Consider the following 26,615-nt stretch of genomic DNA (forward strand, 5'->3'; position numbering starts at 1 on the left):
GTGACTACCTCAAGTTCTAAACCGACAGAGGTAGTAATCACACCTATGAGGAGAGGGGAATTCTTCTTACCAATCCACAGGACCTTTTTGTTTTGGAGGTGTTCAGAACAAGGTTAAGGGCAGAGAAAGCTTGTTGGACACTAAGAAAGCTTTGTTGTAGAGCGTTTAACATAACATTTGGGGAGGGGCCAGCTGAGTATAAGACTGTATCATCTGCATATAAATGGATGAGAGAGCTCAGGAGGTACTATGTTGTTGATGTAAATTGAGAAGAGCGTGGGGCCTAGGATTGAGCCCAGGGGTACTCCCTTGGTGACAGGCAGTGGCTGAGACAGCAGATGTTCTGACTTTAAACATTGCACTCTTTGAGAGGTAGTAAGAAAATTAGGCCAAATACCCGTAAGAGGCGCCAATACTCCTTAGCCGGCCCACAAGAATGGAATGGTCTACCGTATCAAAAGCTTTGGCCAAGTCAATAAAAATAGCACCACAATAACATTGCTTAGAATCAAGGATAATGGTCACATCATTGAGGACCTTTAAGGTTGCACTGACATATCCATAACCTGAGCGGAAACCAGATTGCATACCAGAGAGAATACTAGTCAGTTGATTGACAAGTTTTTCCAACACTTTTGGCCTATAACATTTAGGATCAGCTTGATCTCCCCCTTTAAATAAAGGACGCACTGTGGCTGCCTTCCAAGCAATTGGAACCACCCCAGAGAGGAGAAACAGTTTAAAAAGGTCAGAAATAGGCTTGGTGATGATAGGGGCAGCAACCTTAAAGAAGAAAGGGTCTAAACCATCTGACCCGTATGTTTTTTGGGGTCAAGTTTAAGGAGCTCCTTTAGCACCTCGGACTCAGTGACCGCCTGCAGGGAGAAACTTTGTAGCGGGGCAGGGGAAAAAGAGGGAGGAGCATCAGGGCTAGTCGCATTAGAAGGGGTGGGAGATGAGGAAATGTTGGCCGGGCAAGGAGGCATGGCTTAGTCAAATAGGATACAGAAGATAGCCCTATTTGATAAAAGACCAAGTCCATATTATGGCAAGAACAGCTCAAATAAGCAAAGAGAAATGACAGTCCATCGTTACTTTCAGACATGAAGGTCAGTCAATGTGGAACATTTCGAGAACTTTGAAAGTTTCTTCAAGTGCAGTCTCAAAAACCATCAAGTGCTATGATGAAACAGGTCTCCCCGTAGAGACGGAACCCTCAGGTCTCCCCAGTGAATAGCATCAATATACAATGTAGATTTCACATACAGAGGGGCCTCCCGAGTGGTGCAGTGGTCTAAGGCACTAGAGATTCTGGGTTCGAGTCCAGGCTCTGTCGCAGCCGGTCGCGACTGGAAGACCCATGGGGAGGCGCACAATTGGCTTATCGTTGTCCGGGTTAGGGAGGATTTGGCCGGAGGTTTCCTCCGACACATTGGTGCGGCTGGCTTCCGGGTTAAGTGGGCATTGTGTCAAGAAGCAGTGCAGCTTGGTTGGGTTGTGTTTCGAAGGACGCACGGCTCTCGAACTTCGCCTCTCCCGAGTCCGTACGGGAGTCACAGCGATGGGACAACAGAGAGAGCCTGTAACTACCAATTGAATACCACGAAATTGGGGAGAAAAAGGGATAAAAAATAATATATATTTTAAAAAATGTATTACGATTTCGCATACAGTGTAGCAATAAAGTGGTGTAATCTTTTGTTACTACATACAGCACAGTAGTTTTGTATGATAATGCTTACAGTCATGGTGGTATATTCAGGACTCCTACAGTAATGTAATCTAACCCCATATTCGGTGTATAAGTCTGTGTTCACAGTGTAAAAATAAAGTGGTGTAATCTTGTGTTTTACTGCAGTCAGCCGAAGCCAGTAGCCAACAACATGAACAACACAATGTTCATGTCCTCTGGTGTACCTACTCCTACTCAAAGGTAAGTGCCTCAGTATTGGCTTTGATATGCCCCTATAGCTAGCTATCATTTCTAACTTACTGTATTTCCTCTGAGTTCCTCGCAGAACACAAACTGCTACTAGCCTCTTATGTCCTGCTCCTGTGTCTTTAAAGATGTCTTCCCCTGTGTCTTTAAAGATGTCTTCCCCTGTGTCTTTAAAGATGTCTTCCCCTGTGTCTTTAAAGATGTCTTTCCCTGTGTCTCCAAAGATGTCTTTCCCTGTGTCTCCAAAGATGTCTTCCCCTGTGTCTCCAAAGATGTCTTCCCCTGTGTCTCCAAAGATGTCTTCCCCTGTGTCTTTAAAGATGTCTTCCCCTGTGTCTTTAAAGATGTCTTTCCCTGTGTCTCCAAAGATGTCTTTCCCTGTGTCTCCAAAGATGTCTTCCCCTGTGTCTCCAAAGATGTCTTCCCCTGTGTCTCCAAAGATGTCTTTCCCTGTGTCTCCAAAGATGTCTTCCCCTGTGTCTCCAAAGATGTCTTCCCCTGTGTCTCCAAAGATGTCTTCCCCTGTGTCTCCAAAGATGTCTTCCCCTGTGTCTCCAAAGATGTCTTTCCCTGTGTCTCCAAAGATGTCTTCCCCTGTGTCTCCAAAGATGTCTTCCCCTGTGTCTCCAAAGATGTCTTCCCCTGTGTCTTTAAAGATGTCTTCCCCTGTGTCTTTAAAGATGTCTTCCCCTGTGTCTTTAAAGATGTCTTCCCCTTGAGTCCTGAGACAACTCATTATTATTTGTTTACTGATATAGCAGAAAGAAGTCCTTAACAACAGTTGATTGAAGTAACATGTATGCCAGGGTTCAATGGCTTTGTCATTAGAAGTAGAATAGTACCGTGTGTAGTACCCCAGTACCGGCGCGTGTAGTACCCCATGTAGTACCGCGATGTAGGCAGGCATTGGCAGCAGCTCCGGGGCAATTTGAGAGGCAAGACTCAGAACACATTCTCCTCCAGGAGGACATCCACCCACACACACACACACACACTTCCTTAGTTTGCTTCTGATCTGATAATGCTAAAGAAAACACTACCGTATCTCCTGGGATCACTGCTTTTTTCAGCACGTACTGCATGCTCTCTCTCACTCACTCACTCACTCACTCACTCACTCACTCACTCACACACACTCACACACACACACACAGTATTTAGATTCGTGTCAGCAGGCAGTCTAAAGGAAGCTGACTTGTCGTTCTATCGTCACCCCAGGCAGTCGCTATAGAAGTTACATGATGCTGTGTGCATTTAGATGAGGGAGGTCAACAGCAGGTGTGTGTGAGAGAGCATGGAGTACATGCTGAAAAAAGCAGTGATCCCAGGAGACAAGGTAGTGTTTTCTCTCGCATTATCAGATCAGAAGCAAACTAAGGAAGTGTGTGTGCGCATGCGCGTTCATGTATACTTGTGTGTGTTTGCGAAGCAACAATCCAGTCTGTCCCCTCCCAGATCCTCCTAGCGTCTGATTGTGTGCGCTGACATACTGTCACTTTTCCTTTGTAAATATGAATCCATGTCATTATTACTGTGTTCTGCTTGTCTTCCACTGAAGGACGTCCGAGATGTCACTACAGCTGAGAAATGGGCCTTTGCTTTAACTCACTGGCTCTTAGCTGAGTGTCATGCACCAAAAGAATTCAAGCTTCAAGTTTATTTGCCATATACTGTATGTTATAAAAACATAGGAACTCTCTCACTAGAGCTCTCACATTAAAAACACTGCCTACAGTATCTTCATTGTTTTATGTCCCAAGCTATACAGTGTAATATTTGTATATATATTTGTATATATACAGTGCCTTGCGAAAGTATTCGGCCCCCTTGAACTTTGCGACCTTTTGCCTCATTTCAGGCTTCAAACATAAAGATATAAAACTGTATTTTTTTGTGAAGAATCAACAACAAGTGGGACACAATCATGAAGTGGAACGACATTTATTGGATATTTCAAACTTTTTTAACAAATCAAAAAATGAAAAATTGGGCGTGCAAAATGATTCAGCCCCTTTACTTTCAGTGCAGCAAACTCTCTCCAGAAGTTCAGTGAGGATCTCTGAATGATCCAATGTTGACCTAAATGACTAATGATGATAAATACAATCCACCTGTGTGTAATCAAGTCTCCGTATAAATGCACCTGCACTGTGATAGTCTCAGAGGTCCGTTAAAAGCGCAGAGAGCATCATGAAGAACAAGGAACACACCAGGCAGGTCCGAGATACTGTTGTGAAGAAGTTTAAAGCCGGATTTGGATACAAAAAGATTTCCCAAGCTTTAAACATCCCAAGGAGCACTGTGCAAGCGATTTTATTGAAATGGAAGGAGTATCAGACCACTGCAAATCTACCAAGACCTGGCCGTCCCTCTAAACTTTCAGCTCATGCAAGGAGAAGACTGATCAGAGATGCAGCCAAGAGGCCCATGATCACTCTGGATGAACTGCAGAGATCTACAGCTGAGGTGGGAGACTCTGTCCATAGGACAATAATCAGTCGTATATTGCACAAATCTGGCCTTTATGGAAGAGTGGCAAGAAGAAAGCCATTTCTTAAAGATATCCATAAAAAGTGTTGTTTAAAGTTTGCCACAAGCCACCTGGGAGACACACCAAACATGTGGAAGAAGGTGCTCTGGTCAGATGAAACCAAAATTGAACTTTTTGGCAACAATGCAAAACGTTATGTTTGGCGTAAAAGCAACACAGCTCATCACACTGAACACACCATCCCCACTGTCAAACATGGGGGTGGCAGCATCATGGTTTGGGCCTGCTTTTCTTCAGCAGGGACAGGGAAGATGGTTAAAATTGATGGGAAGATGGATGGAGCCAAATACAGGACAATTCTGGAAGAAAACCTGATGGAGTCTGCAAAAGACCTGAGACTGGGATGGAGATTTGTCTTCCAACAAGACAATGATCCAAAACATAAAGCAAAATCTACAATGGAATGGTTCAAAAATAAACATATCCAGGTGTTAGAATGTCCAGACCTGAATCCAATCGAGAATCTGTGGAAAGAACTGAAAACTGCCGTTCACAAATGCTCTCCATCCAACCTCACTGAGCTCGAGCTGTTTTGCAAGGAGGAATGGGAAAAAATGTCAGTCTCTCGATGTGCAAAACTGATAGAGACATACCCCAAGCGACTTACAGCTGTAATCACAGCAAAAGGTGGCGCTACAAAGTATTAACTTAAGGGGGCTGAATAATTTTGCACGCCCAATTTTTCAGTTTTTGATTTGTTAAAAAAGTTTGAAATATCCAATAAATGTCGTTCCACTTCATGATTGTGTCCCACTTGTTGTTGATTCTTCACAAAAAAATACAGTTTTATATCTTTATGTTTGAAGCCTGAAATGTGGCAAAAGGTTGCAAAGTTCAAGGGGGCCGAATACTTTCCCAAGGCACTGTATATATAATTCCTAATTCTAGTTGATGATGCTATTTTGTCTTTTAGAGTTTAGAGATTTTAAATTTTTTAAGTCCATCAAAAATGTGTGTGATTATAGGCCCAACTTTTACAGAATCCGTCTTGCACCTGAAGCGATTCTCTGTGTCTGCTGACAAAGCAACTTCTCCCTCCTCCTACCAGCTTTCCGACAGAGAGATCCCTCAGCACTTGTCTTCCAAGGACCACCTCACAATTTATGACCTAATACTCAATCACAACCACAGTGCCAGAGAAATAAAAAAATATTATTTGCTTTTGGACAGCTCGATTAGTTTTATTTTGGAGTTAACAGAGTATTGACCGAAACGCCACCAGATAGGAACTCAGACTCAACGTGCTAGGAGGGTGGAGTCAATACTGTTGTCGCCCCAAGTTGAGAACACTTATACTCCCACTTGAACTGTTTGTTACAACTGGTATTGAATCTGCTGATAGGTGGTTGGCCCACTTAGCTATTTTAAGATGAATGAACTAATTGTAAATTACTCTGGATAAGAGGGTCTGCTAATTGACTAAAATGTCTTCAGTGAATGTTACATTGGCTACATTATAATAACAGGCATCTATCTGTATGAGAGACGGAGGCTGGGAGAGTGAGAGAGATAGAGATGTGATTGTGTTGATAAACAGATTGTGTGTATGTGCAGTCATGTAATATTTTGTAGTAGCACCTAACAACAACAAACTACTTTATTGTCCAATGTGAATAAGAAATGTGTATTTTTTTCGGTCTTATGAGAGGCTCTACACAGCACATTCATCCACAGAGCTGCGGCCCTTGGTTGCAAACTTTCTCCTAGATCTCGATGTTCTGTCTTGCCAACTGCTATAGTTATTGTCATGCCAGTTTGGTATGACAATGACTATAGGAGTTGGCAGGACAGCACAGTGGATTTGGGACCAGGCCATGACAAAGACGATAAGAATTGGCATGACAACACAAACAGATCTAGGAAGAGGCTATTATTTAACATGACAACAACCATAGAGGTTACTAAGACAAGACAGCACAAACTGATCTGGGGCCAAGCTAGCAGACAAGGTTGTCTGTGAACATGGAGGTTACCAAGACACGACAGCACAAACGGGCATAGGACCAGGCCATTGTCTGCAGGTAGCAGCTGGAGTGGTGCCAAGAACCTCTCTGTCTGACGAAGCAGAGGCAGCGAGACTCAGAGTGGTCTGTAGAAGAATGACCCTTAGAGGAACAACTAACAGGCCAGCTCTTTAATGTGCTCTGTTCTAGAAACCCCTCAGATGTTCGTTAATGTATAACTTTCAATTGACCACTCAGAACTCAATCTAGAGTTCAAAAGCCGGATATAAAACCATAGTTGGTTTCTAACAGGACTGACCTCTCAGACTTAATACTGACTCCTAGGGCTGGTTTCCCCGACACAAACTCTCCATTGATGTAAAGCCAAAGGGACAGATTGGTAGTGACAGACTCTAAACATGCACTCCATGACACACTGGAAAGTACTGGGGGGAGGGCACAAACTGAAGGGCTTGAAATTTAAGTCATAGTTGGGTCTCAACAGGTGTGTATTTACTAGGAACCAAACAGAATGAAACGGGGAGGGACCTACATGAATTTGTCCAATAGAAACTATTGTTTAACTGTTTGGACTAATGATTACACCCCTGGACTGACCTCTCAGAAACTGAATCTAAAGCAGGGATCATCAACTAGATTTTTTTTAAATTGGGTGGTGCAGAACATAATTACAATTTGAACGCAAGAAGCACAGACATCTGTTCAGACCCAATCTGCATGAAAACCAAAGTCACACACATAGTTGACTTTTCCGGGTAAATGGTTTGGAATGAGCAGAGAAGTGGAATCTGAAAATGGTGTCCTGTTGCTGTATTGTTTATTTGTTTTATTTAACCTTTATTTAACTAGGCTAACTAAGTATGTTAAGAACAAATTCTTATTTGTTCTTAACGGCCTACCAAAAGCCAAAAGGCCTCCTGCGGGGACTTTTTTTTGTCAGATGTTACTATGGAATACTGAAGTATAATTACAAGCATTTCGTAAGTGTCAAAGGCTTTTATTGACAATTACATGAAGTTGATGCAAAGAGTCAATATTTGCAGTGTTGACCCTTCTTTTTCAAGACCTCTGCAATCCGCCCTGGCATGCTGTCAATTAACTTCTGGACCACATCCTGACTGATGGCAGCCCATTCTTGCATAATCATGCTTGGAATTTGTCAGAATTTGTGGGTTTTTGTTTGTCCACCCGCCTCTTGAGCATTGACCACAAGTTCTCAATGGGATTAAGGTCTGGGGAGTTTCCTGGCCATGGACCCAAAATATCAATGTTTTGTTCCCCGAGCCACTTAGTTATCACTTTTGCCTTATGGCAAGGTGCTCCATCATGCTGGAAAAGGCATTGTTCGTCACCAAACTGTTCCTGGATGGTTGCGAGAAGTTGCTCTCGGAGGATGTGTTGGTACCATTCTTTATTCATGGCTGTGTTCTTAGGCGAAATTGTAAGTGAGCCCACTCCCTTGGCTGAGAAGCAACCCCACACATGAATGGTCTCAGGATGCTTTACTGTTGACATGACACAGAACTGATGGTAGCACTCACCTTGTCTTCTCCGGACAAGCTTTTTTGCGGATGCCCCAAACAATCGGAAAGGGGATTCATCAGAGAAAATGACAGTACCCCGGTCCTCAGCAGTCCAATCCCTGTACCTTTTGCAGAATATCAGTCTGTCCCTGATGTTTTTCCTGGAGAGAAGTGGCTTCCTTGCTGCCCTTCTTGACACCAGGCCATCCTCCAAAAGTCTTCGCCTCACTGTGTGTGCAGATGCACTCACACCTGCCTGCTGCCATTCCTGAGCAAGCTCTGTACTGGTGGTGCCTCGATCCCGCAGCTGAATCAACTTTAGGAGACGGTCCTGGCGCTTGCTGGACTTTCTTGGGCGCCCTGAAGCCTTCTTCACAACATTTGAACCGCTCTCCTTGAAGTTCTTGATGATCCGATAAATGGTTGATTTAGGTGCAATCTTACTGGCAGCAATATCCTTGCCTGTGTACATCCACAGGTACACCTCCAATTGACTCAAATAAAGTCAATTAGCCTATCGGAAGCTTCTAAAGCCATTACATAATTTTCTGGATTTTTCCAAGCTGGTTAAAGGCAGTCAACTTAGTGTATGTAAACCTCTGACCCACTAGAATTGTGATACAGTGAAATAATCTGTCTGTAAATAATTGTTGGAAAAAGTAATGTCCTAACCGACTTGCCAGAACAATAGTTTGTTAACAAGAAATTTGTGGGGTGGTTGAAAAATGAGGTTTAATGACTGCAACATAAGTGTATGTAAACTTCTGACTTCAACTGTACGTATTATATATACACTACCGTTAAAAAGTTTGGGGTCACTTAGAAATGTCCTTGTTTTTTCAAAGAAAATCACTTTTTTTTGTCCATTAAAATAACATCAAGTTGATCAGGAATACAGTGTAGACATTGTTAATGTTGTAAATTACTATTGTAGCTGGAAACAGCATGTTTTTTATGGAATATCTACATATAGTGGGGCAAAAAAGTATTTAGTCAGCCACCAATTGTGCAAGTTCTCCCACTTAAAAAGATGAGAGAGGCCTGTAATTTTCATCATAGGTACACTTCAACTATGACAGACAAAATGAGAAAAAAAATCCAGAAAATCACATTGGAGGATTTTTAATTAATTTATTTGCAAATTATGGTGGAAAATAAGTATTTGGTCAATAACAAAAGTTTATCTCAATACTTTGTTATATACCCTTTGTTGGCAATGACAGAGGTCAAACGTTTTCTGTAAGTCTTCACAAGGTTTTCACACACTACTGTTGCTGGTATTTTGGCCCATTCCTCCATGCAGATCTCCTCTAGAGCAGTTATGTTTTGGGGCTATTGCTGGGCAACACAGACTTTCAACTCCCTCCAAAGATTTTCTATGGGGTTGAGATCTGGAGACTGGCTAGGCCACTCCAGGACCTTGAAATGCTTCTTACGAAGCCACTCCTTCGTTGCCCGGGCGGTGTGTTTGGGATCATTGTCATGCTGAAAAATGCCCTTGCTGATGGAAGGAGGTTTTCACTCAAAATCTCACAATACATGGCCCCATTCATTCTTTCCTTTACACGGATCAGTCGTCCTGGTCCCTTTGCAGAAAAACAGCCCCAAAGCATAATGTTTCCACCCCATGCTTCACAGTAGGTATGGTGTTCTTTGGATGCAACTCAGCATTCTTTGTCCTCCAAACGCGACGAGTTGAGTTTTTACCAAAAAGTTATATTTTGGTTTCATCTGACCATATGACATTCTCCCAATCTTCTTCTGGATCAACCAAATGCTCTCTAGCAAACTTCAGACGGGCCTGGACATGTACTGGCTTAAGCAGGGGGACATGTCTGGCACTGAAGGATTTGAGTCCCTGGCGGCGTAGTGTGTTACTGATGGTAGGCTTTGTTACTTTGGTCCCAGCTCTCTGCAGGTCATTCACTAGGTCCCCCCGTGTGGTTCTGGGATTTTTGCTCACCGTTCTTGTGATAATTTTGACCCCACGGGGTGAGATCTTGCGAGGAGCCCCAGATCAAGGGAGATTATCAGTGGTCTTGTATGTCTTCCATTTCCTAATAATTGCTCCCACAGTTGATTTCTTCAAACCAAGCTGCTTACCTATTGCAGATTCAGTCTTCCCAGCCTGGTGCAGGTCTACAATTTTGTTTCTGGTGTCCTTTGACAGCTCTTTGGTCTTGGCCATAGTGGAGTTTGGAGTGTGACTGTTTGAGGTTGTGGACAGATGTCTTTTACACTGATAACAAGTTCAAACAGGTGCCATTAATACAGGTAACGAGTGGAGGACAGAGGAGAGTCTGTGAGAGCCAGAAATCTTGCTTGTTTGTAGGTGACCAAAAACTTATTTTCCACCATAATTTGCAAATAAATTCATTAAAAATCCTACAATGTGATTTTCTGTTGTTTTTTTTCTCATTTTGTCTGTCATAGTTGAAGTGTACCTATTATGAAAATTACAGGCCTCTCTCATCTTTTTAAGTGGGAGAAGTTGCACAATTGGTGGCTGACTAAATACTTTTTTGCCCCACTGTATGTTAACATACGCAAAAGTGAAATAAACAAAAATTAACAGTAAACATTACACTCACAGAAGCTCTCTCTCTCTCCAGTGTCTTAGAGAGTCCCAGCAGGCTAGAAGAGGAGCATCGTCTCATTGCTCGCTATGCAGCGCGCCTTGCAGCAGAGGCAGGCAACTCCACAGTGAGTTGCTCCACAGTGAGTAGTGAGTGTGTGTGCACACATACGTGTGTATGTGTATAGGCTGCCCCAGGGTGGTATTCTGTCAGCCTTTATTTATCCACTTCTTATTATGTAACTGCAGAATGTCCATGAACAGAACAATCCTCTCTGCACCCAGAACCAAAGCAGATGATGTTAAGGCTGTCACCAGAGACTAACGTAATCATTACCCACAGTGTACTGTCACCAGACACTAACATAATCATTACCCACAGTGTACTGTCACCAGACACTAACATAATCATTACCCACAGTGTACTGTCACCAGACACTAACATAATCATTACCCACAGTGTACTGTCACCAGAGACTAACATAATCATTACCCACAGTGTACTGTCACCAGACACTAACATAATCATTACCCACAGTGTACTGTCACCAGACACTAACATAATCATTACCCACAGTGTACTGTCACCAGACACTAACATAATCATTACCCACAGTGTACTGTCACCAGACACTAACATAATCATTACCCACAGTGTACTGTCACCAGACACTAACATAATCATTACCCACAGTGTACTGTCACCAGAGACTAACATAATCATTACCCACAGTGTACTGTCACCAGACACTAACATAATCATTACCCACAGTGTACTGTCACCAGACACTAACATAATCATTACCCACAGTGTACTGTCACCAGACACTAACATAATCATTACCCACAGTGTACTGTCACCAGAGACTAACATAATCATTACCCACAGTGTACTGTCACCAGACACTAACATAATCGTTACCCACAGTGTACTGTCACCAGACACTAACGTAATCATTACCCACAGTGTACTGTCACCAGACACTAACGTAATCATTACCCACAGTGTACTGTCACCAGACTCTAACGTAATCATTACCCACAGTGTACTGTCACCAGACACTAACGTAATCATTACCCACAGTGTACTGTCACCAGACACTAACATAATCATTACCCACAGTGTACTGTCACCAGACACTAACATAATCATTACCCACAGTGTACTGTCACCAGACACTAACATAATCATTACCCACAGTGTACTGTCACCAGACACTAACGTAATCATTACCCACAGTGTACTGTCACCAGACACTAACGTAATCATTACCCACAGTGTACTGTCACCAGACACTAACATAATCATTACCCACAGTGTACTGTCACCAGACACTAACATAATCATTACCCACAGTGTACTGTCACCAGACACTAACATAATCATTACCCACAGTGTACTGTCACCAGACACTAACATAATCATTACCCACAGTGTACTGTCACCAGACACTAACATAATCATTACCCACAGTGTACTGTCACCAGACTCTAACGTAATCATTACCCACAGTGTACTGTCACCTGACACTAATGTAATCATTACCCACAGTGTACTGTCACCAGACACTAACATAATCATTACCCACAGTGTACTGTCACCAGACACTAACATAATCATTACCCACAGTGTACTGTCACCAGACACTAACATAATCATTACCCACAGTGTACTGTCACCAGACTCTAACGTAATCATTACCCACAGTGTACTGTCACCAGACACTAACATAATCATTACCCACAGTGTACTGTCACCAGACACTAACATAATCATTACCCACAGTGTACTGTCACCAGAGACTAACATAATCATTACCCACAGTGTACTGTCACCAGACACTAACATAATCATTACCCACAGTGTACTGTCACCAGAGACTAACATAATCATTACCCACAGTGTACTGTCACCAGAGACTAACATAATCATTACCCACAGTGTACTGTCACCAGACACTAACATAATCATTACCCACAGTGTACTGTCACCAGAGACTAACATAATCATTACCCACAGTGTACTGTCACCAGACACTAACATAATCATTACCCACAGTGTACTGTCACCAGACACTAACATAATCATTACCCACAGTGTACTGTCACCAGACACTAACATAATCATTACCCACAGTGTACTGTCACCAGACATTAACATAATCATTACCCACAGTGTACTGTCACCAGACACTAACATAATCATTACCCACAGTGTACTGTCACCAGACACTAACATAATCATTACCCACAGTGTACTGTCACCAGACACTAACATACCCACAGTGTACTGTCACCAGACACTAACGTAATCATTACCCACAGTGTACTGTCACCAGACACTAACATAATCATTACCCACAGTGTACTGTCACCAGACACTAACATAATCATTACCCACAGTGTACTGTCACCAGACACTAACATAATCATTACCCACAGTGTACTGTCACCAGACACTAACATAATCATTACCCACAGTGTACTGTCACCAGACACTAACATACCCACAGTGTACTGTCACCAGACACTAACGTAATCATTACCCACAGTGTACTGTCACCAGACACTAACATAATCATTACCCACAGTGTACTGTCACCAGACACTAACGTAATCATTACCCACAGTGTACTGTCACCAGACACTAACGTAATCATTACCCACAGTGTACTGTCACTAGACACTAACATAATCATTACCCACAGTGTACTGTCACCAGACACTAACATAATCATTACCCACAGTGTACTGTCACCAGACACTAACATAATCATTACCCACAGTGTACTGTCACCAGACACTAACATAATCATTACCCACAGTGTACTGTCACCAGACACTAACATAATCATTACCCACAGTGTACTGTCACCAGACACTAACATACCCACAGTGTACTGTCACCAGACACTAACGTAATCATTACCCACAGTGTACTGTCACCAGACACTAACATAATCATTACCCACAGTGTACTGTCACCAGACACTAACGTAATCATTACCCACAGTGTACTGTCACCAGACACTAACGTAATCATTACCCACAGTGTACTGTCACTAGACACTAACATAATCATTACCCACAGTGTACTGTCACCAGACACTAACATAATCATTACCCACAGTGTACTGTCACCAGACACTAACATAATCATTACCCACAGTGTACTGTCACCAGACACTAACATACCCACAGTGTACTGTCACCAGACACTAACGTAATCATTACCCACAGTGTACTGTCACCAGACACTAACATAATCATTACCCACAGTGTACTGTCACCAGACACTAACATACCCACAGTGTACTGTCACCAGACACTAACGTAATCATTACCCAGAGTGTACTGTCACCAGACACTAACATAATCATTACCCACAGTGTACTGTCACCAGACACTAACGTAATCATTACCCACAGTGTACTGTCACCAGACACTAACGTAATCATTACCCACAGTGTACTGTCACTAGACACTAACATAATCATTACCCACAGTGTACTGTCACCAGACACTAACATAATCATTACCCACAGTGTACTGTCACCAGACACTAACATAATCATTACCCACAGTGTACTGTCACCAGACACTAACATAATCATTACCCACAGTGTACTGTCACCAGACACTAACATAATCATTACCCACAGTGTACTGTCACCAGACACTAACATAATCATTACCCACAGTGTACTGTCACCAGACATTAACATAATCATTACCCACAGTGTACTGTCACCAGACACTAACATAATCATTACCCACAGTGTACTGTCACCAGACACTAACATAATCATTACCCACAGTGTACTGTCACCAGACACTAACATACCCACAGTGTACTGTCACCAGACACTAACGTAATCATTACCCACAGTGTACTGTCACCAGACACTAACATAATCATTACCCACAGTGTACTGTCACCAGACACTAACATAATCATTACCCACAGTGTACTGTCACCAGACACTAACATAATCATTACCCACAGTGTACTGTCACCAGACACTAACATAATCATTACCCACAGTGTACTGTCACCAGACACTAACGTAATCATTACCCACAGTGTACTGTCACCAGACACTAACATAATCATTACCCACAGTGTACTGTCACCAGACACTAACGTAATCATTACCCACAGTGTACTGTCACCAGACACTAACGTAATCATTACCCACAGTGTACTGTCACTAGACACTAACATAATCATTACCCACAGTGTACTGTCACCAGACACTAACATAATCATTACCCACAGTGTACTGTCACCAGACACTAACATAATCATTACCCACAGTGTACTGTCACCAGACACTAACATAATCATTACCCACAGTGTACTGTCACCAGACACTAACATACCCACAGTGTACTGTCACCAGACACTAACGTAATCATTACCCAGAGTGTACTGTCACCAGACACTAACATAATCATTACCCACAGTGTACTGTCACCAGACACTAACGTAATCATTACCCACAGTGTACTGTCACCAGACACTAACGTAATCATTACCCACAGTGTACTGTCACTAGACACTAACATAATCATTACCCACAGTGTACTGTCACCAGACACTAACATAATCATTACCCACAGTGTACTGTCACCAGACACTAACATAATCATTACCCACAGTGTACTGTCACCAGACACTAACATAATCATTACCCACAGTGTACTGTCACCAGACACTAACATAATCATTACCCACAGTGTACTGTCACCAGACACTAACATAATCATTACCCACAGTGTACTGTCACCAGACATTAACATAATCATTACCCACAGTGTACTGTCACCAGACACTAACATAATCATTACCCACAGTGTACTGTCACCAGACACTAACATAATCATTACCCACAGTGTACTGTCACCAGACACTAACATACCCACAGTGTACTGTCACCAGACACTAACGTAATCATTACCCACAGTGTACTGTCACCAGACACTAACATAATCATTACCCACAGTGTACTGTCACCAGACACTAACATAATCATTACCCACAGTGTACTGTCACCAGACACTAACATAATCATTACCCACAGTGTACTGTCACCAGACACTAACATAATCATTACCCACAGTGTACTGTCACCAGACACTAACATACCCACAGTGTACTGTCACCAGACACTAACGTAATCATTACCCACAGTGTACTGTCACCAGACACTAACATAATCATTACCCACAGTGTACTGTCACCAGACACTAACGTAATCATTACCCACAGTGTACTGTCACCAGACACTAACGTAATCATTACCCACAGTGTACTGTCACTAGACACTAACATAATCATTACCCACAGTGTACTGTCACCAGACACTAACATAATCATTACCCACAGTGTACTGTCACCAGACACTAACATAATCATTACCCACAGTGTACTGTCACCAGACACTAACATAATCATTACCCACAGTGTACTGTCACCAGACACTAACATAATCATTACCCACAGTGTACTGTCACCAGACACTAACATACCCACAGTGTACTGTCACCAGACACTAACGTAATCATTACCCACAGTGTACTGTCACCAGACACTAACATAATCATTACCCACAGTGTACTGTCACCAGACACTAACGTAATCATTACCCACAGTGTACTGTCACCAGACACTAACGTAATCATTACCCACAGTGTACTGTCACTAGACACTAACATAATCATTACCCACAGTGTACTGTCACCAGACACTAACATAATCATTACCCACAGTGTACTGTCACCAGACACTAACATAATCATTACCCACAGTGTACTGTCACCAGACACTAACATAATCATTACCCACAGTGTACTGTCACCAGACACTAACATACCCACAGTGTACTGTCACCAGACACTAACGTAATCATTACCCACAGTGTACTGTCACCAGACACTAACATAATCATTACCCACAGTGTACTGTCACCAGACACTAACATACCCACAGTGTACTGTCACCAGACACTAACGTAATCATTACCCAGAGTGTACTGTCACCAGACACTAACATAATCATTACCCACAGTGTACTGTCACCAGACACTAACGTAATCATTACCCACAGTGTACTGTCACCAGACACTAACGTAATCATTACCCACAGTGTACTGTCACTAGACACTAACATAATCATTACCCACAGTGTACTGTCACCAGACACTAACATAATCATTACCCACAGTGTACTGTCACCAGACACTAACATAATCATTACCCACAGTGTACTGTCACCAGACACTAACATAATCATTACCCACAGTGTACTGTCACCAGACACTAACATAATCATTACCCACAGTGTACTGTCACCAGACACTAACATACCCACAGTGTACTGTCACCAGACACTAACGTAATCATTACCCACAGTGTACTGTCACCAGACACTAACATAATCATTACCCACAGTGTACTGTCACCAGACACTAACATAATCATTACCCACAGTGTACTGTCACCAGACACTAACGTAATCATTACCCACAGTGTACTGTCACCAGACTCTAACGTAATCATTACCCACAGTGTACTGTCACCAGACTCTAACGTAATCATTACCCACAGTGTACTGTCACCAGACACTAACATAATCATTACCCACAGTGTACTGTCACCTGACACTAACATAATCATTACCCACAGTGTACTGTCACCAGACTCTAACGTAATCATTACCCACAGTGTACTGTCACCAGAGACTAACATAATCATTACCCACAGTGTACTGTCACCAGACACTAACATAATCATTACCCACAGTGTACTGTCACCAGACACTAACATAATCATTACCCACAGTGTACTGTCACCAGACACTAACATAATCATTACCCACAGTGTACTGTCACCAGACTCTAACGTAATCATTACCCACAGTGTACTGTCACCAGAGACTAACATAATCATTACCCACAGTGTACTGTCACCAGACACTAACATAATCATTACCCACAGTGTACTGTCACCAGACACTAACATAATCATTACCCACAGTGTACTGTCACCAGACTCTAACGTAATCATTACCCACAGTGTACTGTCACCAGACACTAACGTAATCATTACCCACAGTGTACTGTCACCAGACACTAACATAATCATTACCCACAGTGTACTGTCACCAGACACTAACATAATCATTACCCACAGTGTACTGTCACCAGACACTAACATAATCATTACCCACAGTGTACTGTCACCAGACATTAACATAATCATTACCCACAGTGTACTGTCACCTGACACTAATGTAATCATTACCCACAGTGTACTGTCACCAGACACTAACGTAATCATTACCCACAGTGTACTGTCACCAGACACTAACGTAATCATTACCCACAGTGTACTGTCACCAGACACTAACATAATCATTACCCACAGTGTACTGTCACCTGACACTAATGTAATCATTACCCACAGTGTACTGTCACCAGACACTAACATAATCATTACCCACAGTGTACTGTCACCAGACACTAACATAATCATTACCCACAGTGTACTGTCACCTGACACTAATGTAATCATTACCCACAGTGTACTGTCACCAGACACTAACATAATCATTACCCACAGTGTACTGTCACCAGACACTAACATAATCATTACCCACAGTGTACTGTCACCAGACACTAACATAATCATTACCCACAGTGTACTGTCACCAGACACTAACATAATCATTACCCACAGTGTACTGTCACCAGACACTAACATAATCATTACCCACAGTGTACTGTCACCTGACACTAATGTAATCATTACCCACAGTGTAGTTTATCAACGTGAAAGATTAAATAAAAGTGCAGGTTGGCTGACATGGCCCCAGATGTTAGAATAGTCACTCTAAAGTCTAAAGCACAGCACACAGGACTTTTACTTCTGGGCAGTAAGATCATGTTTGATGTGTTTCTCTTTTGTCCGCTCAGTTTTGTTAACTCTGTTTTTAATGTGTAATTTTGTCTTTTAGCAATGTCCTCCAACCGATCTGAGTTTCAACTTAGATGCCAACAAACAACAGAGGCAGCTAATAGCAGAACTAGAAAACAAAAACAGGTGGGAATGTATTTGACTGTCACTTTATGAAGGAACATTAAGCAATTTAAAAAAAACTGTACTAAATATTTTCTCTATTAGTTAATCAGATTTATTGTATGCTCATAATTTAAGAATTTTGTGAATTATAAGTAAATAGATTTCAGTTTATGTTGGTCACAGGGATTTGCTTTCAGAAAATCATTTTCCGGCAGATTTTAAATCCCCATTTTGTTGTGTCTTCTGGTCCCTCAGAGAGATCCTCCAGGAGATCCAGAGGCTACGTCTGGAGCATGAGCAGGCCTCCCAGCCCACCCCAGAGAAGGCCCAGCAAAACCCCACACTGCTGGCTGAACTCAGGCTCCTTAGGTACCACATATCCAGCTATATTACCCACCTACACTGCATCTTATAGGAGAGATCATTACCCACCTAAATATAATAGGAGGGATCATTACCCACCTATATCTAATAGGAGGGATCATTACCCACCTAAATCTAATAGGAGGGATCATTACCCACCTAAATCTAATAGGAGGGATCCTTACCCACCTACACTGTATCTAATAGGAGGGATCATTACCCACCTACACTGTATCTTATAGGAGAGATCATTACCCACCTAAATATAATAGGAGAGATCATTACCCACCTATATCTAATAGGAGGGATCATTACCCACCTACACTGTATCTAATAGGAGGGATCATTACCCACCTAAATATAATAGGAGGGATCATTACCCACCTAAATATAATAGGAGGGATCATTACCCACCTAAATATAATAGGAGAGATCATTACCCACCTATATCTAATAGGAGGGATCATTACCCACCTAAATCTAATAGGAGGGATCATTACCCACCTAAATCTAATAGGAGGGATCATTACCCACCTAAATATAATAGGATAGATCATTACCCACCTATATCTAATAGGAGGGATCATTACCCACCTAAATATAATAGGAGGGATCATTACCCACCTATATCTAATAGGAGGGATCATTACCCACCTATATCTAATAGGAGGGATCATTACCCACCTAAATCTAATAGGAGGGATCATTACCCACCTAAATATAATAGGAGAGTTACTTACCCACCTAAATATAGTAGGAGGGATCATTACCCACCTTCATCTAATAGGGGATATCATTACCCACCTATATCTAAAGGGAGATATCATTTCCTGACTATATTTAAAGGGAGAGATCATTACCCACCTACAGTATATCTTATAGGAGAGATCATTACCCACATATCTAAATGGAGAGATCATTACCCACCTTCATCTAAAAGGAGAGATCATTACCCACCTATATCTAATAGAAAAGATCATTACCCACCTATATCTAAAAGGAGAGATCTTTACCCATCTTTATTTAATAGGAGAGATCATTACCCACCTATATCTAAAAGGAGAGATCATTTCCTACCTATATCTAAAGTGAGGGATCATCACCTACCCACCTACAGTATATCTTATAGGAGAGATCATTACCCACCTATATTTAATAGGAGAGATCATTACCCACCTATATCTAAAAGGAGAGATAATTTCCTACCTATATTTAATAGGAAAAATCATTACCCACCTATATCTAAAGGGAGAGATTATTACCCACCTACAGTATATCTTATAGGAGAGATCATTACCCACCTATATTTAATAAGAGAGATCATTACCCACCTATATTTAATAGGAAAAATCATTACCCACCTACAGTGCATTCGGAAAGTAATCCGGAAATGTATTAAAATAAGATACTGAAATATCACCTTTACATACGTTTTCAGACCCTTTACTCAATACTTTGTTGATGCACCTTTGGCAGCGATTACAGCCTAAAGTCTTCTTGGGTATGACGCTACAAGCTTGGCATACCTGTGTTTGGGCAGTTTCTCCCATTCTTCTCTGCAGATCCTCTCAAGCTCTGTCAGGTGTGGATGTGGAGCGTCAATGCACAGCTATTTTCAGGTCTTTCCAGAGATGTTCGAACGGGTTCAAGTCCGGGCTCTGGCTGGGCCACTCAAGGATATTCAGAGACTTTTCCCAGAAGCCACTCTTGTGTTGTCTTGTCTGTGTGCTTAGGGTTGTTCTCCTGTTGGAAGGTGAACCGTCGCCCTGTCTGAGGTCCTGAGCGCATAGGAGCAGGTTTTCATCAAGGATCTCTCTGTACTTTGCTCTGTTCATCTTTCCCTCGATCCTGACCAGTCTCCCAGTCCCTGCCGCTGAAAAACATCCTCACAGCATGATGCTGCCACCAGCATGCTTCACCATAGGGATGGTGCCAGGTTTCCTCTAGACGTGACGCTTGGCATTCAGGCCAATGAGTTCAATCTTGGTTTCATCAGACCAGAGAATCTTGTTTCTAATGGGCTGAGAGTCCTTTAGGTGCCTTTTGGCAAACTCCAAAGGGATGTCATGTGCCTTTTTCTGAGGAGTGGCTTCCATCTGTCCACTCTACCAAAAAGGCATGATTGGTGGAGTGCTGCAGAGATGGTTGTCCTTCTGGAAGATTCTCCCATCTTTAGAGAGGAAATCTGGAGCTCTGTTAGAGTGACTATTGGGTTCTTGGTCACCTCCCTGACCAAGGCCTTTCTCCCCCGATTGCTCAGTTTGGCTGGGCGGCCAGCTCTACGAAGAGCCTTGGTGGTTCCAAACGTCTTCCATTTAAGAATGATGGAGGCCACTGTGTTCAATGCTGCAGACATGTTTTGGTACTCTTCCCCAGGTCTGTGCCTCGACACAATCCTGTCTCTGAGCTCTACGGACAATTTCTTTGACCTCATGGCTTGGTTTTTGCTCTGACATGCACTCTCAACTGTGGGACCTTGGATAGACAGGTGTGTGCCTTCCCAAATCATGTCTAATCAATTAAATTTACCACAGGTGGACTCCACATCTCAAGGATGATCAATGGAAACAGAATGCACCTGAATGCACCTGAGCTCAATTTCAAGTCTCATAGCAAAGGGTCTGAATAATTATGTAAATAAGGTATTTCTGTGTTTTATTTGTAATACATTTGCAAATAATTATAAAACCTGTTTTTGCTTTGTCATTATGGGGTATTGTGTGTAGATTGATTGAGGACAAAAATGTATTTAATCAGTTTTCGAATAAGGCTGTAACGTAACAAAATGTGGAAAAAGTGAAGGGGTCAGAATACTTTCCGAATGCACTGTATATCTTCCTGCTATAGCTACTGTGTGTCTAGCTGTGTGTCTATAGCTACTGTGTCTCTATAGCTACTGTGTGTCTAGTTGTGTGTCTATAGTTACTGTGTCTCTATAGCTATATATCACTCCAGTGATATATGGGTGGGGGGGGCAGAGCTGTTGGTTGGTGTAGTCAGGTGGAAAGCATGGCCAGCCGTAGAGAAATACTTATTGAAATTCTCGATTATGGTGGATTTATCAGTGGTGACAGTGTTTCCTAGTCTCAGTGCAGTGGGCAGCTGGGAGGAGGTGTTCTTATTCTCCATGGACTTTACAGTGTCCCAGAACTTTTTGAAGTTAGCTACAGGATGCAAATTTCTTTTTGAAAAAGCTAGCCTTTGCTTTCCTAACTGACTGTGTGTATTGGTTCCTGACTTCCCTGAAAAGTTGCATATCGCAGGGACTATTTGATACTAGTGCAGTACGCCATAGGATGCTTTTGTCTGGTCGAGGGCAGTCAGGTCTGGAGTGAACCAAGGGCTATATCTGTTCTTAGATCTACATTTTTACCCATCTATACCCATCTATACCCATCTATACCCATCTATGCCTCTAAAACAAATGTGTTATAAATGCTCATCACATGTTTATACACTCTTTATAAACTCAGAACTAATCATTTATTAAGTATGCATTAATGTAAAGTGTTAACTCTCTATGCCTTCATCAGCCCTTTAACAGTACTAACAGCCAGTGGATTCAGGGCTGAGACTCCCAAAGAAAGTCTATGTAACCTTTTGATTGCCAATCAATCAGTGAAAGTGCCTGTGGCTATCTGGCTATAATATCTGTCTGTATTGTAACCTACAGCTCTGTATTGTAGCCTATAGCTCTGTATTGTAGCCTATAGCCTATAGCTCTGTAGTGTAGCCTATAGCTCTGTATTGTAGCCTATAGCTCTGTATTGTAGCCTATAGCTCTGCATTGTAGCCTATAGCTCTGTATTGTAGCCTATAGCTCTGTATTGTAGCCTATAGCCTATAGCTCTGTAGTGTAGCCTATAGCTCTGTATTGTAGCCTATAGCTCTGTATTGTAGCCTATAGCTCTGTATTGTAGCCTATAGCTCTGCATTGTAGCCTATAGCTCTGCATTGTAGCCTATAGCTCTGCATTATAGCGTATAGCTCTGTATTGTAGCCTATATCCTATAGCTCTGTATTGTAGCCTATAGCTCTGTATTGTAGCCTATAGCTCTGCATTGTAGCCTATAGCTCTGCATTGTAGCCTATAGCTCTGCATTGTAGCCTATAGCTCTGTATTGTAGCCTATAGCTCTGTATTGTAGCCTATAGCTCTGTATTGTAGCCTATAGCTCTGTATTGTAGCCTATAGCTCTGCATTGTAGCCTATAGCTCTGTATTGTAGCCTATAGCTCTGCATTGTAGCCTATAGCTCTGCATTGTAGCCTATAGCTCTGCATTATAGCGTATAGCTCTGTATTGTAGCCTATATCCTATAGCTCTGTATTGTAGCCTATAGCTCTGCATTATAGCGTATAGCTCTGTATTGTAGCCTATATCCTATAGCTCTGCATTGTAGCCTATAGCTCTGCATTGTAGCCTATAGCTCTGCATTATAGCGTATAGCTCTGTATTGTAGCCTATATCCTATAGCTCTGTATTGTAGCCTATAGCTCTGTATTGGCTCTGTATTGTAGCCTATAGCTCTGCATTGTAGCCTATAGCTCTGCATTGTAGCCTATAGCTCTGCATTATAGCGTATAGCTCTGTATTGTAGCCTATATCCTATAGCTCTGTATTGTTTTCTATAGCTCTGCATTGTAGCCTATAGCTCTGCATTGTAGCCTATAGCTCTGTATTGTAGCCTATAGCTCTGTATTGTAGCCTATAGCTCTGTATTGTAGCCTATAGCTCTGTATTGTAGCCTATAGCTCTGCATTGTAGCCTATAGCTCTGTATTGTAGCCTATAGCTCTGCATTGTAGCCTATAGCTCTGCATTGTAGCCTATAGCTCTGCATTATAGCGTATAGCTCTGTATTGTAGCCTATATCCTATAGCTCTGTATTGTAGCCTATAGCTCTGCATTGTAGCCTATAGCTCTGCATTATAGCGTATAGCTCTGTATTGTAGCCTATATCCTATAGCTCTGCATTGTAGCCTATAGCTCTGCATTGTAGCCTATAGCTCTGCATTATAGCGTATAGCTCTGCATTGTAGCCTATATCCTATAGCTCTGTATTGTAGCCTATAGCTCTGTATTGGCTCTGTATTGTAGCCTATAGCTCTGCATTGTAGCCTATAGCTCTGCATTGTAGCCTATAGCTCTGCATTATAGCGTATAGCTCTGTATTGTAGCCTATATCCTATAGCTCTGTATTGTTTTCTATAGCTCTGCATTGTAGCCTATAGCTCTGCATTGTAGCCTATAGCTCTGCATTATAGCGTATAGCTCTGTATTGTAGCCTATATCCTATAGCTCTGTATTGTAGCCTATATCCTATAGCTCTGTATTGTAGCCTATAGCTCTGTATTGTAGCCTATAGCTCTGCATTGTAGCCTATAGCTCTGCATTGTAGCCTATAGCTCTGTATTGTAGTCTATAGCTCTGCATTGTAGCCTATAGCTCTGCATTTTAGCCTATAGCTCTGCATTGTAGCCTATAGCTCTGCATTGTAGCCTATAGCCTATAGCTCTGCATTGTAGCCTATAGCTCTGTATTGTAGCCTATAGCCTATAGCTCTGCATTGTAGCCTATAGCTCTGCATTGTAGCCTATAGCTCTGTATTGTAGCCTATAGCTCTGCATTGTAGCCTATAGCCTATAGCTCTGCATTTTAGCCTATAGCTCTGCATTGTAACCTATAGCTCTGCATTGTAGCCTATAGCCTATAGCTCTGTATTGTAGCCTATAGCCTATAGCTCTGCATTATAGCGTATAGCTCTGTATTGTAGCCTATATCCTATAGCTCTGTATTGTTTTCTATAGCTCTGCATTGTAGCCTATAGCTCTGCATTGTAGCCTATAGCTCTGCATTATAGCGTATAGCTCTGTATTGTAGCCTATATCCTATAGCTCTGTATTGTAGCCTATATCCTATAGCTCTGTATTGTAGCCTATAGCTCTGTATTGTAGCCTATAGCTCTGCATTGTAGCCTATAGCTCTGCATTGTAGCCTATAGCTCTGTATTGTAGTCTATAGCTCTGCATTGTAGCCTATAGCTCTGCATTTTAGCCTATAGCTCTGCATTGTAGCCTATAGCTCTGCATTGTAGCCTATAGCCTATAGCTCTGCATTGTAGCCTATAGCTCTGTATTGTAGCCTATAGCCTATAGCTCTGCATTGTAGCCTATAGCTCTGCATTGTAGCCTATAGCTCTGTATTGTAGCCTATAGCTCTGCATTGTAGCCTATAGCCTATAACTCTGCATTTTAGCCTATAGCTCTGCATTGTAGCCTATAGCTCTGCATTGTAGCCTATAGCCTATAGCTCTGTATTGTAGCCTATAGCCTATAGCTCTGCGCTGTAGCCTATAGCCTGTAGCTCTGCTCTGCATTGTTTCGGTGCCCGATGGACCTGTTCAATCATCTCATCACATTAAAAGGGATCTTGCCAGTGGTGTGTTGTCTCTTTGTGTTACCCTGGAATGTGACCAGGCTCAGAGAAGAGACTATGTAGTGCCATGGTTGGTAACCCTGGTCCTGGACTGCTGCAGGCGCTTCATGTTTGTGTTTTAACTGACCTGGAAGACCAGGTGTGTTGAATTTAGGCAATCACTGAACTGATCAATTAGCTCGGTTGGTCAGGTGTGGTGCCTAGTTGGAAGAAAATCCTGCAGGACCTGTGGCACTCCAGGAACAGGGTCGTCTCACCCTGAGGTAGTGTAACCAGGCTCAGAGAAGAGACTGTGTCTGTGTAGTGGTGTGATATTAGGAAAGACATGGACAAGGGACTGACCAGCGTCTTCCATCATCACCACTCAGCATCTGCAGTCTGCACTCAGGGACTGACCAGCGTCTTCCATCATCACCACTCAGCGTCTGCAGTCTGCACTCAGGGACTGACCAGCGTCTTCCATCATCACCACTCAGCGTCTGCAGTCTGCACTCAGGGACTGACCAGCGTCTTCCATCATCACCACTCAGCGTCTGCAGTCTGCACTCAGGGACTGACCAGCGTCTTCCATCATCACCACTCAGCGTCTGCAGTCTGCACTCAGGGACTGACCAGCGTCTTCCATCATCACCACTCAGCGTCTGCAGTCTGCACTCAGGGACTGAACAATGTTTTCCATCATCAATACTCAGCGTCTGCAGTCTGCACTCAGGGACGCCACCTAACGGAAGACAGTTGGGACTTCTCAGGCCAAGGACGGATCATTGTTCATGTGGGAGGCAACCCTAGGGAGCCTAGTGACTGACAGACTTTCAGGCTTTCACCTTTCAGGAGGCAATAGAGACTAACAGCTGGTGTGTGTGTGTGTGTACGTGTGTGTGTGTACGTGTGTGTGTGTGTACGTGTGTGTGTACGTGTGTACGTGTGTGTGTGTGTGTGTGTGTGTGTGTGTGACAACAGGCACAGGAAGGATGAGCTGGAGAGGCGCATGTCAGCCCTACAGGAGAGCAGACGGGAACTGATGGTCCAGCTAGAGGGACTGATGAGGTTACTGAAGGTAGGAGAGGACTCTGACAGCCAGATTATTATAAACACTAGCTGATACACTATCTGTTTCTTGTTCTTCAGACTTTTATATACTGATGCTGTCATTTTTTACTATATAGTTAGTAGTATATCAAA

At 42.5% G+C, this 26,615-nt stretch overlaps 1 protein-coding gene across 2 annotated transcripts in view; it reads left to right on the forward strand.

The window, feature by feature from the left end:
- The window catches only part of LOC110505843 (dystrobrevin beta), a 65,015-nt gene that overhangs the window by 30,240 nt on the left and 8,160 nt on the right, over positions 1 to 26,615 (forward strand). Inside the window, exons 10-14 of one of the 2 annotated variants that reach the window (XM_090221279.1) lie at positions 1,859 to 1,933; positions 10,590 to 10,695; positions 18,570 to 18,655; positions 18,890 to 19,003; positions 26,394 to 26,490. In XM_090221279.1, the coding sequence (XP_090077405.1) occupies positions 1,859 to 1,933; positions 10,590 to 10,695; positions 18,570 to 18,655; positions 18,890 to 19,003; positions 26,394 to 26,490 (478 nt within the window). The remainder of the gene's footprint in view (positions 1 to 1,858; positions 1,934 to 10,589; positions 10,696 to 18,569; positions 18,656 to 18,889; positions 19,004 to 26,393; positions 26,491 to 26,615) is intronic. The other variant, XM_090221280.1, reaches the window with a different exon arrangement.

This window comes from Oncorhynchus mykiss, chromosome 25, assembly GCF_057628025.1.
Source record: "Oncorhynchus mykiss isolate SJ-2025 chromosome 25, ASM5762802v1, whole genome shotgun sequence".
Taxonomy (NCBI): domain Eukaryota; kingdom Metazoa; phylum Chordata; class Actinopteri; order Salmoniformes; family Salmonidae; genus Oncorhynchus; species Oncorhynchus mykiss.